This window comes from Oncorhynchus tshawytscha, linkage group LG24 (assembly GCF_018296145.1).
Source record: "Oncorhynchus tshawytscha isolate Ot180627B linkage group LG24, Otsh_v2.0, whole genome shotgun sequence".
In the NCBI taxonomy this organism is placed as follows: Eukaryota; Metazoa; Chordata; class Actinopteri; order Salmoniformes; family Salmonidae; genus Oncorhynchus; species Oncorhynchus tshawytscha.
The window spans coordinates 3,642,208-3,659,084 of NC_056452.1; the positions used below are offsets into that span (position 1 = coordinate 3,642,208).

The following is a 16,877-nucleotide window of genomic DNA, read 5'->3' on the forward strand; positions in this document are numbered from 1 at the left end:
GATGTACCAATCCTGTTGGTGTTGTTACATGTGGTCTGCCACTGCGAGGACGATCAGCTGTTCGTCCTGTCTCCCTGTAGTGCTGTCTTAGGCGTCTCACAGTACAGACATTGCAATTTATTGCCCTGGCCACATCTGCAGTCCTCATGACTCCTTGCAGTATGCCTAAGGAACATTCACGTAGATGAGCAGGGACCCTGGGCATCTTTCTTTTGCTGTTTTTCAGAGTCAGTGGAAAGTGTCCTAAGTTTTCAGAACTGTGACCTTAATTGCCTACCGTCTGTAAGCTGTTAGTGTCTTAACAACAGTTCCACAGGTGCATGTTCATTAATTGTTCATGGTTCATTGAACAAGCATGGGAAACAGTGTTTAAACCCTTTACAATGACGATCTGTAAAGTTAGTTGGATTTATACAAATTATTTTTGAAAGACAGGGTCCTGAAAAAGATATGTTTCTTTTATTGCTGACTTCAGTTTCAGACACTTGCGAATTGAAGGAAAGTTTGCTAGGTGCACAGTGCACTGTTGCTGGAATTATTTTGGATGAACATGTGACCTACTTTTTGAAGTGATTTGGTAGTCAACGGTAATACATGTTTACAGTTAAATTGCCTTTCTTTACTATAAAACCCAAAGTCACTAAGTCTGTCCATGCATAAGATAGGACACGTACAGTTCAGAGCGACACTGTATTGAATGTACTGACGTGGACATGTTTCAACCCAAAGGCTATTTATTGTCTTTTGTCAGATAACGTGTTCATCTGTACTAGCAACGCATAGTAGTGGTGCACCTGTTGGAAGACAATGTCCCAATGAAGTAATTCAACAATGGCAACAACAAAGAAATGCTAATATGACACTGTATCCATAAGTATTAAATATACTTATGTAAGGGATAAACGCCGAAGTCATATACATTGCCTTGGAAATAATGGACAACGCAGAGGGACGAGGCAGGACCGAGTCCCTTTGCAGAGTTCATTTTTCCAAGGTAATGTACAGAACGGACCTGTTTATCCCACTTATACCACCCACAGTTGCTAGAGAAAACAATATGATGAAAGCACACATTTATCAGTAGAAAAAAACATTATGTTTATATTTTCATTTTTATAAACTAATTCATACTTTCTCATCTTTTGGTTGCTAGAGTCGCGAACAAGTTATTGTTCAGTTAGTTTGATACTTATGGACGCGATCCAGTCGTTCGTTCTTTATGTTCTGTTGCCATGCTCGCTGGCAACCTCCTTATCCCTTGCTTGCTAGCTAGCCAGCTAGCTACGGCTAACACAGTCACAACCTCTGCAGACGGGACAACAACAAAGTAGCTGTTTTCTACTGATGTTAATTTGGATACATCCATAACAATGAGCTGATAATGCCTGGCGTAGCCAGAAAAGTGTGCCTTCACTTCAGGACACTCAACACTGTTCATTACGAGGAGATTGCATTGCATATCAAACACAACTATTTTGTTGCTAGTAAACCTGCCAGTATGACAACCGAATTAAAAAAGATCCGTTTCTGAAAACAGCTGGTCAAATTAGAAATGTGGGAGTATTTGACAGCATAGAGCCACTTGTGTCATGACTGCAACAGTAGGGACCAGAGGAATTCATTTCCATCACTCACCAAGTTATGTCATCAGATGCTCTAAAAAAATATGTCTCTGCAAAAACAAATCAATGCTAGCTAGCTAAGTTCTTCCTTGTTGGACCTGCGTTTACAGTGTATCCAATTTTGGTTTGTTGGTTTATCTCTCTGTTACTTTGTAGCAAGTATGGTCTGCATGTGTAGCCGCTTATTGCATACTGATTCCAAGGTCTCCCAGTATATTTTACTTACTGTCCAGAAATATTTTATAAATGCCCCATTATCTGGTTTTAATGTTCATTCTAGAATGTTCATTCTAGAGTGTCCTTCTAACCAATCAGAAATGAGTATTCAGCAATGCTGTGGTATAATTCTCATTGACTGGGCATTCCAAGGTAGTTAAAAAAATGTTTTGACCTTGCACGTCCCTTTTCCCAAAATCTTGCTGCTAGGTCCTTTCAGCTAGTAGTTGCTATGTCAACATTGTGTCTGACAAATGTTTTCACTGCTAACTTAAGTGCCTTCAGTACAGACACAAAAGGTCAATACGTAGTCATCCCAACAGGTTGTTGGCCTAAATACTGAAGTTTACAAAGTAAAAAGTTCAACAGTTCTTTGGCACTCGCTCATTTAAGAGGGAGATGATAGCAGCCCCTGGTTTGACTCTTTCCTTTTCTCTCTCACTCTATCCTTAATTTTAAAAATTCTCTGCTATTTTCTCTCTCATTCTCTATCCTTTTCTCTATATCTGTTCCTGTCTCTCACTCTCTCCTTTTCTCTCTACCACTTTTTCCTCAACGTCCCCTTTCCCTCAGTGGGAGAGTGAACAGCAGAGGAGTCTGGAGGAGAGGGGTCGTCTGCTGCTCTGCCTGCAGTTCCTCCCCACGTCCGGTGTGGTCGATAAGGCCAAAGGGGAGGAGAGGGCCCACGGAGGGCTATGTGTGGGTGTGCGACGCTGCGCCCACCTAGCCGCCATGGACGTCAATGGATTCTCGGACCCCTATGTCAAAACGTAAGTATAGACGTTGACCGTGATACCAATACTAGACCTGGGTTATGTTCATTAGAGCACACCGCAGCTAAATGTTTTGCAACGGAAATGAAAATGAGTGTTTCTCTGTTTCACACGTTTTCGGACCGTTTTTGTTGTTTATAAATGTTTTGTTTTGTTTTAAATACTAAAGCTGCGCTTGATTGAGCTTGAATGTTGTAACGGAGTGAATGGAATAGTCCCAAAAGTGAAAACTTTGGCACTCCAGGCAGGCTCAATGAAAGGCTCAAAGTATCTGAAAGAAAACAAATACGTTATTATTTCCAGTGGGCAAGAGCGGTAGAAAGAGATGCAGTGTACAGGGAGTCATGGTTAGTAACATACAGAGATTTACAGACTGGAGCTGTTGCACAATTGCATTTCAATAGTAAATTATTTGAAAACAAGGGGAGGGAGGGAGGGAGGGAGGGAGGGGGGGAGGGAGGGAGGGAGGGAGGGAGGGAGGGAGGGAGGGAGGGAGGGAGGGAGGGAGGGAGGGAGGGAGGGAGGGAGGGAGGGAGGGAGGGAGGGAGGGAGGGAAAGCCATGGCTAGTGAGAGGAGGAATTTTCCCCAGCGTGACTGATGCATCCTGACAGAAATCGGACAAAGGAACTAAACATTTCCTCCCTTGTCAATGTGTTCACTTCAATTCCGTCACTGGCCTTGAGCTTTCCCTGGAATTAGTAAAAAACAGTGACTGTGCCGAGCTCACTTTATACCTCCTTTTCTCACGTACATAAACACACACGTACACACTTTCTTGGAGAAATATACCAAGCCAGCTATTTCCCCCCTCAGGTTAAAGTACAAGCAAGTAATAGAAATAGACATGCCACCGTTTTCCTACTGCCAGTTCGCACAATCAAATGTCTCTCATGCAGACGCTTTCTCTCTCACATACACACACGGTCATGCACACACACACAACCATGCATGCGGACACAAACTCATGCATGCAGACACACACAGGCATACACAGACACGCAGTGTCTCATTCTGTTTTTTTCTCTCGTTCTCGCTCTCTCTCTCTCTCTACCACCCTCTCTCGCTCTTTGCTCTGAATTAGCACTCGGTAAATTCCCCATCTGTTTTGTTGTGTCTGAGTGTGGGGGAGAACATCAGGTCTTCGTGCTGCGGGGTGGTGGGTGGAAAATGTGTGTTAGGGAAAATGCAGAAAACTAGCTCTCTGTCGGTTTATATATTAGAGAATGTGTCAGAGCACGGAGAGAGATACTCGGCACAGTAAAGATTCTGCTGTGTAGCTCAAGTCTCAGACCGTAAGATAATACGATTTCACGTTCAGAACTGTCCTTGTCACGACACACATAGCTAGAAACGTACTATACAGTATATAATCGGACATGGGAAATGTACCGAATAGCACCTTATTCCCTATATAGTCCATTATTTTTGGGCCTATAGGATCAGGGCCTATAGGATCTGGGGTGCAATTGGGACACAGCCATCATTTTTTATGCTGTAGGATTACAGAATCACATCTACCCCATTAAATGATGGGGTCTTTACATTTGGAACGTAACAATATCACGCTCCGAAAGTTCTGTTTGGGATTTCATGCGTTTCAGAAGACATTATAATTCTGCAAAAGTTTCAGTGGATGGGGATTTACAATTACAATAGCAGCAAGAAATCATGCAGAATGTACAGGAGCTTTAAACAGGACCTTGCCTTAGGAACGACAATGGCAAATGGCAACCTATTCCCTACATAGTGTATTACTTTGGACTGCATAATAAATTGAGTTTGTGTTTTCTTAATGGAGCGTGACAGCCTCACATTTCTCTGTATCAGGTACCTCAAGCCAGACCTGCAGAAGAAATCCAAGCATAAAACAGCCGTCATAAAAAAGACTCTTAACCCAGAGTTTAATGAGGTGTGTGTTTGTGTGTGTGTGGGGTTCTTGTGCTTGTGTGCAAGTTATAATCTGCATGTTTGTGAATTGTGCAGTGTGTGTGTTTGTGTGCATGTTTGTATGTGTTATTGTGTTGGTGTGCATGTGTGTGTTTGTGTGCATGTTTGTATGTGTTATTGTGTTGGTGTGCATGTGTGTGTTTGTGTGCATGTTTGTGAATCGTGCGGTGTCCACCATGCAGTGGCATGAAGAAAGCTTATTGGGACTATAATCAGTCCTCGGAGACACAATCTAAAATGCCCAATTATATACTGTTTTTTTGTACAATACAGCACTTACATTTCACATTGTAGTTATTCAGAGGATGCTCATACCCCGAGCCATTTGCACTGCGAACATACTAATACATGTTTTTTTTAGTTTCTCTGCTCCAGTCCTGGGGACGGCCGCTGTTTGGGTTCTCATTTCAACCAATCACTTCTACAGCCTGAGTGACAAATCTGTTTTTGTTGTCATGCACAAACAGATCTGGGATCAGCCGGTCAGTTATGCTGAGCATACATTACACAACTTCTAAAAAAAATAACAACTTGGACGTGCTCACATTTCGCAATTTCCTTGTCCCAAATCTTTCATTCCGTCCATCCTCAAACCCAAGATGTAAGAAAATGCCAACACACAAACACTGAGCTAAAAAAAATATTAATAAATTGGAATAATTTTACATTTAGATAAATGGATTAGTGTGCACATTATCATGTGCAGAAACATATAACAAAATAGATTTCACAGAGGTGCAGAATATGGGCTCCCACATTGAAAAGGCAGCTGCTTTCTTTCCACAGCTTCACCAATCTGTCTTCCATCACCTCCGTAGTACACACGGTGCCTGTTCTTGTTGCTTTCCTCTTCACCATCATTGTTTTGGTCTCACATGATGCATGCTCATTTGCTATTAGCAGCAGTCCTTGGCCAATCGCAACGTAGCACTGCTCATACTACAGCATGACCAACAATGAAAATGATTGGGACATCTGACACGGATCTGGAGAATGTAACAGCCATCGTCGGTGTGTCCTTAACCCGCTCAAACTACATGTGTCCCGACATACTGATCCTAGCCCAAATTCATTTGGATTTCACCCCGATAATGAAAATGGTCATGTTTGATTTCCGGTTTAAGGACCGATTTTACAAGATCCAGATAAAGCTTAGTCCTGGACTAAAAAGAAACCAGGACTATACATAGTATGGGCGATTGTAGGTGATCATCAAACTATTTTAGTGAATTGGTTTTGTTGAACTGTGCAGATACTATTTGTTTAACTCTGCTGGAGTCTTCATTGTAATGGCCATTGAGGCTGCGTCCTATGCACTGATTTTAAAAAAACATGTAGATATACATCCATATATAGATATCTGCTGCTTATATGTCTTGCATTCCCAAACAAATCCACAAAAGGGCAGTTTAGCCAGGCAGAAATAATAACAATGTAAAGCATGACCCAAAAAGACAAATAAAATACATATATTTTATCCCTTTTTTTCAAGGTGTCCCCCCCCCCATGGCAAGGAAACAAAACACGAAGAGAATTCAACTTCTTTAGGAAAAACAGCCCTATTGTTCGAAACGAACATCAATTGTCACATTTATTTATTTTCAGACTTTAGCATACAATATTTTACATACATACATGCAAGTTTTTAAAAGACCAAATAGTTCGGTCTGCTTCGTGTTTTCATTGTTGGTATCTTCCCAGCCCTCAAACTCAGGGTTGCAAAGTCATTCGAAAATTTCCACAACAATTGCCACACAACACTAGCCAAAAGAACACACGCAATCGTGGAGCTGGCTAATTGTAATGCACACATGGCAACAACCACCCTGACCACCTGTACTCATTAGCAACACTGCCGGGATTCAATCCAAGGCACATTATAGAGCAGCTCACTGGACAACTGTGCCTTTTAAAGGCAATTTCACCTTTTAAAAGGCAATGGTTTGCATTGTTCTTATTTTCACTTTGCTAAACAGCTCTCTATTTGTGAATTTGTTTGGGAATGCAAGACTTAAAAGCAGCAGATACGCTACATATACAAAAGTATGTGGACCCCCTTCAATTTAGTGGATTCGGCTATTTCAGCCACACCTGTTGCTGACAGTTGTATTAAATCGAGCACCCAGCCATGCAACCACCATATACAAACATTGGCAGTAGAATGGCCTTACTGAAAAGCTCAGTGACTTTCAACGTGGCACCGTCAGAGGATGCCACTTTTCCAACAAGTTAGTTCGTCAAATGCCCTGCTAGAGCTGCTTCGGTCAACTGTAAGTGCTGTCATTGTGAAGTGGAAACGTCTAGGAGTAACAACAACAACGGTGTGTGTGCTGAAGTGTGTAAACATTTTCTCCTCGGCTGCAACACCCACTACCGAGTTCCAAAATGCCTCTGGAAGCAACGTCAGCACAATAACTGTTTGTTGTGAGCTTAATGAAATGGGTTTCCATGGCCGAGCAGCCTTTAAGATCACCATGTGCAATGCCAAGTGTCGGCTGGAGTGGTGTAAAGCTCACCGTCATTGGACTCTGGAGCAGAGGAAGTACGTTCTCTGGAGTAATGAATCACGCTTCACCATCTGGCAGTCCGATGGACGAATCTGGGTTTGGTGGATGCCAGGAGAACGCTACCTGACGAGTGCATAGTGCCCACTGTAAAGTCTGGTGGAGAATGACTATTTCCCCGTGCACAAAGCGAGGTCCATACAGGAATGGTTTGTCAAGATCGGTGTGGAAGAAGTTGACTGGCCTGCACAACGCTCTGACCTCAACCCTTTCGAACATCTTTGAGAAGAATTGGAAAGCCGACTGCAAGCTAGGCCTAATCGCCCAACATCAGCACCCGACCTCACTAATGCTCTTGTGAATGAATGGAAGCAAGTCCCCGCAGTAATGTTCCAAGATCAAGTGGAAAGCCTTCCCAGAAGAGTGGAGGCTGTTGTAGCAGCAATGGGGGGACCAACTCCATACTAATGGCCATGATTTTGGAATGAGATGTTCGACGAGCAGGTGTCCATATACTTTTGTTGTATATAATGTATTTAATGCAGCTACACACATTTTGAACGCAATTGCATAGGTCCTAGGATGTAGGATCAATGACAATACAGTGAAGTACTGTATGACGTCGATTTAAATTGGCTAAACTGGAGTGAAATTCAGCAAACACACTGGCTGCCACAGGACCAACAATGAGAAACTGAATCTGTTACCATTCTCATAAGGAAATGTAAGAAATGCTGTTCAACAGTGTGTTTCTATGTTTCTTTCATTGCTTTACTTTTTCTACCCAAGTTACTAGACATGCACACACTATTTCTATATTAATTATCCTTATAGGGCCCATTTTTCTCTCTCTATCTCTCTATCTCTTATTAATGATTGCCTTTTGACCTGCCATCTATCCCCTGGCTCTCTGCAGGAGTTCTTCTATGAGATCTCCTTCACGGAGCTGTCCACCAAAACCCTGGAGGTCACCGTCTGGGACTACGACCTAGGGAAATCCAACGATTTTATTGGTGAGTTGGCGACTGTGCCACCCACAGTCATAAGTGGGATTCTAGTCGTGGGCAGCCTGGCTGCCCAATTGGGCCAGTTTCTTTACTTTCTTAACCAAGACAGTAGTTCATTCAAAGGCACAGTGGTGTAAGGTACTTAATTAAAGATACTTTAAAGTACTACTTAAGTCGTTTTTGGGGGTATCTGTACTTTACTTTACTGTTTACATTTTTGACAACTTTTACTTTTACTTCACTACATTCCTAAAGAAAAGAGTGTGCCCCTGGCTATCCGTAAATGTAAAAAACAAGACAATTGTGCCATCTGGTTTGCTTGATTTAAGGATTTTCTTTGTTATTTGAACTTTTACTTTTGATACTTAAGTATATTTTAGTAATTACATTTACTTCTGATACTTCAGTATATTTAAAACCAAATACTTTAGACTTGTGTCATTTTCTATAAAGATATCTTAACTTTTACTCAAGTATGACAATTGGGTACTTTTCCCACCAATGGTCAAAGCACTGATCTCATTAGTGCAATTTCTCCAGTTCTTCAACAGTGGTAAGCTCAGATGCAAGCAGCTACGGCTTGGGTGGGGTACAAGAACACGACGGCACCCTTAAGCCTGTAGCTTTCTGCTCACGTACACACAGTAACGCCAAAAAGAGATCGAGAATGAGTGACTCGCAGGCTTGTGGGCATCAGCAAAGATTTACTACCATTTGTGAGGGTTGGAGAACTATCGCTTGATCACAGATCACAAACCTCTGGTGACATTGATAAACAACAAAGACCTATACAATGCACCCCTTTGATGTCAGTGGCTGCTGATTCGACTTGATGAAGTTCAACCCCATTGAGGGAAGAACGGAAGAACCTCGTCATCGCCGATGCCTTTTCTAGGCACCCCAAACCAGAGATGGATGATACAAGGTTGGAAGCAGATGTCCAGGCTATGGAAAGGATCATACAGTGCCTTCTGAAAGTATTCATACCCCTTGACATTCCACATTTTGTTGTGTTACAGGCTGAATTCACCAATCTAGATATAATAGCCCATTATGGCCAAGTGAAATCATGTTTTTTGAAATTTTAGCAAATGTTATTGAAAATGAAATACAGAAATATCAAATTTACACTCCTGAGTCAACACATGTTAGAATCACCTTTGGTAGTGATTACAGCTGTAATCAGCTGAGTCTTTCTGGGTAAGTCTCTAAGAGCTTTGCACACATGGATTGTACAATATTTGCTCATTATTCTTTAAATTATTTATCTTTAATTATCTTTAATTATTTAAGCTCTATGAAGTTAGTTGTTGATCATTGCTAGACAGCCATAGATTTTCAAGCCGATTTAAGTTAAAACTGTAACTTGGTGACTCAGGAACATTCAATGTTGTTTTGGTAAGCAAGTATATTTGGCCTTGTGTTTTAGGTTATTGTCCTGCTGAAAGGTACATTTGTGAAGTTGGCAGCAGACCTCAGCAAGTTCAAGGGGAAAATGTTCCTAGTCTTCATAGACTACTACTCTTGGTGGCTCAAGATCTTGAACTTCACAAAGACAACTAGTGAGGCAGTCATCTGAAAACTTCCAAGCATCTTCACAAGGTTCAGAATACCTGAAGAAATGGTGACAGATACTGGCCCACATTCTAAATCACAGCAACTTTGAGATTTCACAGCCAAGTACGACTTCAAACACACAACGTCAAGTCCATAATATCCCCAAGCAAACGGGATGGTGGAACGGGAAAATTCATCCTCAAACAGAACTATTCACAGCTCGCACTAATGATCTACAGGGGGACACTGCAAAGGAACCAACACGAGAAAGTCCAACCAGACTCCTTATGGGAAGGAGACTCCACACAACAGCTTAGGAGCTGAACAAAACCTGAAGCCAGCATGGCCAAACCTGGCCACTGTAAAGCACAATGATGCCAAAGCCAAACGCGCCTATGAGAAAACGTACAGCAGGAGGTACTCTACCAGACCACCTTGTGCTCTGCAGATTGGCTACAAGGTTCGCTTGAAAACTGATGGAGAGAAAGAGTGGAAAACGACCTGAGTCATCCAAAGTAAGCGCTTCACAACATGGTCATTTGTCGTGCAAACATAGCATGAGGACTCGACAAGACGGAACCCCCAACACTTGCAACGCGGTCAGGACGAACAGAGCGCAGGCAAAAGTCAATTGACCAAAGTTGCTAAGCTTGCTAGATAACCTCCTTCAACGAATGACAGAATATCAAATTTATGATTATACAGATAGCTCATGAATAATGGGGAGATGAAGAGTGGAAATATACTTTACAAAAATATAAATGCAACATGCAACAATTTCTAATATTTTACTGAATAACAGTTCAATTACAGGAAATCAGTCAATTTAAATAAATAAATGAGGCCATAATCTATGGATTTCACAAGACTGAGCAGGGGTGCAGCCATGGGTGGGCCTGGAAGAGCATAGGCCCACCCCCTTGGGAGCCAGGCCCACCAACTGGGGAGCCAGGCCCAACCAATCAGAATGAGTTTTCCCCCACAAAAGGGCTTTATTACAAATATAAATACCCCTCCCCCACTATATTTATAGGGTCCTGGACTGTAGATTAGCAATATATATATTCATTATAAGGTTTAATGTTGTTCCACAGCTCTTTTCTAGTCTCTGATTCTTATAAGAAGCGGTCTGAGAGATGTGTGAGTTATTGCAGTCAAAATAGAGTGTCTGTGAGAAAGCGCCTCAAGGCTAAAAGAGATTCATAGACACAGAACCCTGCAGGGGAGTGAAAGAGATAAGAGACTAGTCAGACATACCACTTTAAATCATCTTGGGGAGTGGACAATTACTGCTGAGCCATTAGAAAACACTGGAACTATTGTCTCTCCTGCAAGTTTGTAAAACTGTATGTGCATGGGCTTGGTCTCATGCGTAGAAGGTATTGACGTAGGTAGTTACATCGTTAGGGGTTGACTGCAAGCATATTAAAAGCAACTTGGACTTTTCCTATTTTGCAGAACTCAGGAGAGACATCAGTTGTATGTTTGATGTTTGATGTTTGACTTCTGTGCACATTTTGAGTATTCCTTATTTGTTAAGTAAATAACGGAGCCCAGAAAAGTGGAATCAACAAGAACTGAAAAAGTGTGTGCGAGCAAGGAAGCCTACGTACAAACCTGATTCAGTTACACCAGCTCAGTCATGGAGGAATGGGCCGAAATTCACCCAACTTCTTGTGGGAAGCTTGATGTAGGCTACCTGAAACGATTGACCCAATTTAAAGGCAATGCTACCAAATACTAATTGAGTGTATGTAAACTTCTGACCCACTGGGAATGTGATGAAAGAAATAAAAGCTGAAATAAATCATTCTCACTACTACTATTCTGACATTTCACATTCTTAAAATATAGTGGTGATCCTAACTGACCTAAAACAGGACATTTTTACTAGGATTAAATGTCAGGAATTGTGAAAAACTGAGTTGAAATGTACTTGGCTAAGGTGTATATAGACTTCCGACTTCAACTGTAGTTATACACGGTATGTTGTTTGTTTATATACTCTGTGTGAACCTAGTTATTATGGGATCAGCCGTCTTGCTTAAAAACTTCTTAGGGATAAGCATCCAACTAGCGGGACACCAGCCGACAACATCCGGTGAAATTGGAGGGTGCGCAATTAAAATAAATAATTGTAATATTAAACATTCATGAACATTCAAGTGTCTTATATAATTTAAAAGTTTAAGTTATTGTTATCTAACTGTGTTGTCCGATTTCAAATAGGCTTTACGGCGAAAGCATACCATGCAATTGTCTGAGGCACGGCGCCCCACATCAATATATTTTTCAACCAGCACAGGCTTCATAAATTCCCAAATAGCGATTAAATAAATCTCTTACTTTTGAAGATCTTCCTCTGTTTGCAACCCCAAGGCTCCCAGCTACAACATGAATGGTCGTTTTGTTTTGATAAAAGCCTTCTTTATATCCTAAAAAGTCAGTTTAGTTGGCGCCATCGATTTCAGTAATCCACTCATTCATCATGCAGACAAAGGAGTCCAAAAAGCTACCGCTATACTTCGTCCAAACAAGTACAACGATGTTTCTATTCAATAGAAATGGAAAATTAGTAAGCACGCCCTCTCGCTCGCGCGCCAAAAGACTGATATTGTTTCCGGTGCTCTTCTCACCAAAACTCAAAATTCTTGCTTCTTTTTCAAAAAACAAGCCTGAAACTTTGAATAAAGACTTGACATCTAGTGGAAGCTATAGGCATTGCAATCTGGGAGACAGATTTACATAGAAAGAATAGGTTTCCATTATAAGAGCCTGGGAGCTAAAAAGAAAATTCCAGTTGGATTTTCTTTTGATTTTTGCCTGCCATATCAGTTCTGTTATAACCTCAGACATTATTTTAACAGTTCAAAGTGTTTTCTATCAAATGCTGCCAATTATATGCATATCCTGGCTTCTGGGCCTGATTAACAGGCAGTTTACTTTGGGCACGTCAGTCAGGCGGAAATTCAGGAAACTAGACCCTATCCCTAAGAAGTTTTAAGGGGGGAAATGTGGCGATATGCTGATAACCTAACATCATCAAAATAATATATTTTAGCCTAAGTTCAAGCACGCACTGCCAGACATGCGCAGTTAGACCAAAGATGTTCAGCAATAAAGACCCATAAAGATAGCTCATTTATACATTTATACAAGTTAATACTTTTTACCAGTAAGACAGCAGAACTTTACAGTCCCTTTTATTGAATCCCGGCCCAAGACTGGTAGGGCAACAACTAGAGGTATTCAATGGTCGCGTTCCAGGTCGACTACATTGCAGTCACCTGCCAGAAATCTCAACTCCTGGATAAGTGTTTATCAGCTACCCCCATTATAAATAATCTGATGCTGAGCAAAGTTAATAACTTGTAACGCATAAATGGATTGATCCACACAGTGCTACTATATAGGTTGCCTGGAAAGACATCCAGTGCGACACAGATTGTTTTGTAACTTCATTTTTCTGTCTACATCTTCTAGGAGGCGTGTCCTTAGGCTGTCACTCACAAGGAGAAACTCTCCAGCATTGGATAGACTGTCTGAAGAACAAGGGCACAAAGGTGGAGCGATGGCACACGTTGACCAATGAGCTGCCTGGATCCACATTCCATGAATGAAAATGGGCCAATAATAATATCTCACCACTGTACTGTTTTTGGCCAAAATGTTTGGCTAAATTGGGATTATGGATGAAAAGGTGTTCATCATCGCATGTTATGAAGATGTATTCTGCATGCTTTGAACATTTGCGTTCAGAAAGAAATGGTAGGGGTGTGGGGTTAGTTGAGCCAAAGGGGTTAGTTAAGGCATCCTTGTTTCTAAGAAACCATACACAAAATGTATAATTTGGCCAAATACTTAGGAAGCGGTCATCATTTCATGGAGTCTGTGAAGAAGGGTTTCCTAAACTCGGACCCCAAGGGGTGCACTTTTAAAAAATTCCCTAGCACTACACAGCTGATTCAAATAATCAACTAATCATCAAGCTTTGATCATTTTAATTAGCTGTGTAGTGTTCAGGCAAAAAAAAAAAAAAACATGCACCCCTTGGGGTCCCGGGGACCGGATTTGGGAAACGCTGCTGTGAAGGAAGAAACCAGGAAAAAGTGGGACGCAAGTCAGGTCCCCAAAAATGATTTTCACCAAGTCAAATGAATATGTGTTAGAGGTTTCATGATGCTTGTATTTGAACCAAAGTAGATCATTTTAAGATTGTTCTATACATCAGTTGGGGTCTTTATGAGTTTCAATATGAGGTCCTAAACCTAGCATGAAGTTCATCCTTGTAGCTGTGTGGGCTAATATAGTCAAAATGTTTACATTTTGGGTAAGTGTTTTCTTCCCAGTCATAATGCAAGGCATTATCGCTGGGACATGAGGTAATAACAGGGCATGGCCTATGTTAAAAATGCTTAAAATGATTCAAAGACAAAAAGTGCTTGTGATTGTGTTGAATTGTGTTTGGAAAATAAAGATAGACATGGTTTTAAAAAGGTAGTGGTAATATTTCATTCAGTACAGAAATGTGCAGCTAAGTTTGTCCCGCAGCTCAACTTACCCCATACCCAATGTAAAGTTGTACCAAGAGATCACTTTTTTGGGACAAACTAGGCTTTCAATATTTGCATGAATTCTGATTATTTCTAGGGATACACAACATCCTGAAATATATATATAGATATCTTTGTTAGAAATAATACTATACTGTATGTCCCTTGATGGAATGAGGCTGAATGTAAAAAATGGCACAACCTTACACCACTCTCCCCTAAGTAGAGAATATCTCCTTATACTTAGGCTATACATAATTCTCTTTCACGTTACAGAGGGCCATATATATCCATTCTGTATATTTAATTTTGCGCTCAGTGTTCAGAAACATAGCGCCCTAGGCTACTGAATAGACCTCCTGTGAAAAAGGCTAATTAAAATAATGTAAATCACATCTCAGGAAGTGAAAAAATGAAATTATTTTGTCAATTTACTCCTCATTATTCATACTGTTTCGTTTGTTTATTCTTCTAAAATTAGATTTCGTTCTTTCATTAACTTCTGATTTGTCCTGACCTGGAAAATATCCCCCCGTATTTCCCTTCTCACTGCCTGAATACCTCTCCAACAGCAATAACGTCTTGCCTAATGCTTCCAAAGAATTCTAAATGGGTCTTTTTAGTAACAAACATTTTCTATCGACTGATGTAACTGCCATTAAATTATCTGCAAATTATAATTCATTTGATTAAATAGTGCAAAGTAATAAGACAGTTGGTTCTTTGCATGTTTGATGTCATAAAAAAAATGTGACTCTGACTTACCTCTCCTCCAGTTTTGGTGGAACAGACACAAATGCTTGAAGCGCATCATTTCAGGATGTAGGCCTACATCTCTGTGCTGTTCCATATTTTCTCGAGTCACGTTGGGATGACTACCCTTGTAAAATAAATATGTACTTTGTTCAAGTAAAGCATTGTGGAAAGGTTTTTCTGCTTTTTGTTGTTTTTTGGACGGTCTAGGGCTGTGGCGGTCATGACATTTTGGCAGCGGGTAACTGTCATGCAATTGACCATTAATTGTAGAATAAAAAACATGAGCTGGTGCACACCCAGCAAAATGTGTTCGTGTGGAGGTGCTGACTAACGGCGAATAAACTATCAAAATTAAGAGAGTCGCACACCCCACACATAAACTCCCAGTAATTTATTGGGTATTATGCCAAAACGTTGGTATATGGAGTGTGCAACTTTCTCTATTTTGAAAGTTTATAATTGACCGTTACTTAACATAAACATGTTTAGCATCTCCAGGCTTCCACACATAGAATACAAGCCACTGATGCAGACCTTTGGAACATCTACATTTTAAATATGGCCTATATCATCACAATAAATCCATTATTTATTTTAGGCAGGTCTAAATAAACATAACATGAAGAAAATGTAGCCTATTTCAGAACAACAGAATAATACCATATTCCGAGTCATCCTTTTGTTTGGCCCTGATCTGGCTATGCCATATGGATGTGGGCTAAAATAGTTAATTTAGCAGATAAGATTTTGCTTATAATTCTCATTGCATTATTTTAATTTTATAGTAAGAATAATACATTTTAACATGCAATTTCCAAAGCAGTGCGGACATGTGGCTATTCTGTGTTGAGTGGTAAACAAAGGGATCATTTGAAACAGGTCCTCTTATATGCTTCATTTAGAGTTATTCATGCACATTTAGTTTTGATACAAACCTACAAACCTTAGGCTATACACTGAGTGTAGAAAACATTATGAACACCTGCTCATTCCATGAAGTAGACTGACCAGGTGAATCCAGGTGAAACTGTTGGTTAAGGGCTTGTAAGTAAGCATTTCAGAGTAAGGTCTATACTTGTATTCGGTGCATGTGACAAATACAGTTTGATTTGATTAGCTTTTATTTTGAAAGCTATGATCCCTTATTGATATATCACTTGTTAAATCCACTTCAATCAGTGCAGATGAAGGGGGAGGATTTTTAAGACTGCAGACAATTGAGACAGGGATTGCGTATGTGTGCCATTCAGAGGATGAATGGGCAAGACAAAAGATATGTACCTTTGAACAAGGTGTGGTAGTAAGTGCCAGATACACCGGTTTGTCAAGAACTACAATGATGCGCTCAACAGTTTCCTGTGTGTATGAAGAATGGTCCACCACCCAAAGGACATCCAGCCAACTTGACACAACTGTGGGAAGCATTGGCGTTAACATGGGCCAGCATCCCTGTGGAACGCTTTCAACACCTTGTAGTGTCCGTGCCCTGATGAATTGATGCTGTTCTGAGGGCAAAAGGGGTGGTGCAACTCGATATTAGGAAAGTCTTCTGAATGTTTTACCTACTCAGTGTATGTTTTGATTTCTAACACATTCTAAGGCTGGATGATTCGACTCTCATGATGATTTGAAAAAAGTTGCATGAAAGGCAAAGGATCTGCTCTGTTTCTTGCGCAGGTGGGACACACTTTGTCAGTCTCTAATTATCAATTTGACAAGCTCTTAATAATATTCTCACCCATTAGACTATTCTCAATGTAATCTGGTCTTTATATTAGCCTACTAATATACAGTGCCTTGCGAAAGTATTCGGCCCCCTTGAACTTTGCGACCTTTTGCCACATTTCAGGCTTCAAACATAAAGATATAAAACTGTATTTTTTTGTGAAGAATCAACAACAAGTGGGACACAATCATGAAGTGGAACGACATTTATTGGAT

At 40.7% G+C, this 16,877-nt stretch overlaps 1 protein-coding gene across 5 annotated transcripts in view; it reads left to right on the forward strand.

Moving 5' to 3' along the window:
* Positions 1-13,887, forward strand: part of LOC112223850 (double C2-like domain-containing protein alpha) — a 71,249-nt gene extending 57,362 nt beyond the window's left edge. For 2 of the 5 annotated variants that reach the window (XM_024387126.2, XM_024387128.2), the window contains 4 exons: positions 2,412-2,608; positions 4,440-4,521; positions 7,980-8,076; positions 13,111-13,887. In XM_024387126.2, coding sequence (XP_024242894.1) covers positions 2,412-2,608; positions 4,440-4,521; positions 7,980-8,076; positions 13,111-13,247 — 513 coding nt within the window. In that variant the 3' untranslated portion in view covers positions 13,248-13,887. Of the gene's footprint in view, positions 1-2,411; positions 2,609-4,439; positions 4,522-7,979; positions 8,077-8,610; positions 9,206-13,110 lie in introns of those variants that run through there. The other 3 variants (XM_024387127.2, XM_024387129.2, XM_024387130.2) reach the window with 3 other exon arrangements.
* The last annotated feature ends 2,990 nt before the right edge of the window (positions 13,888-16,877 follow it).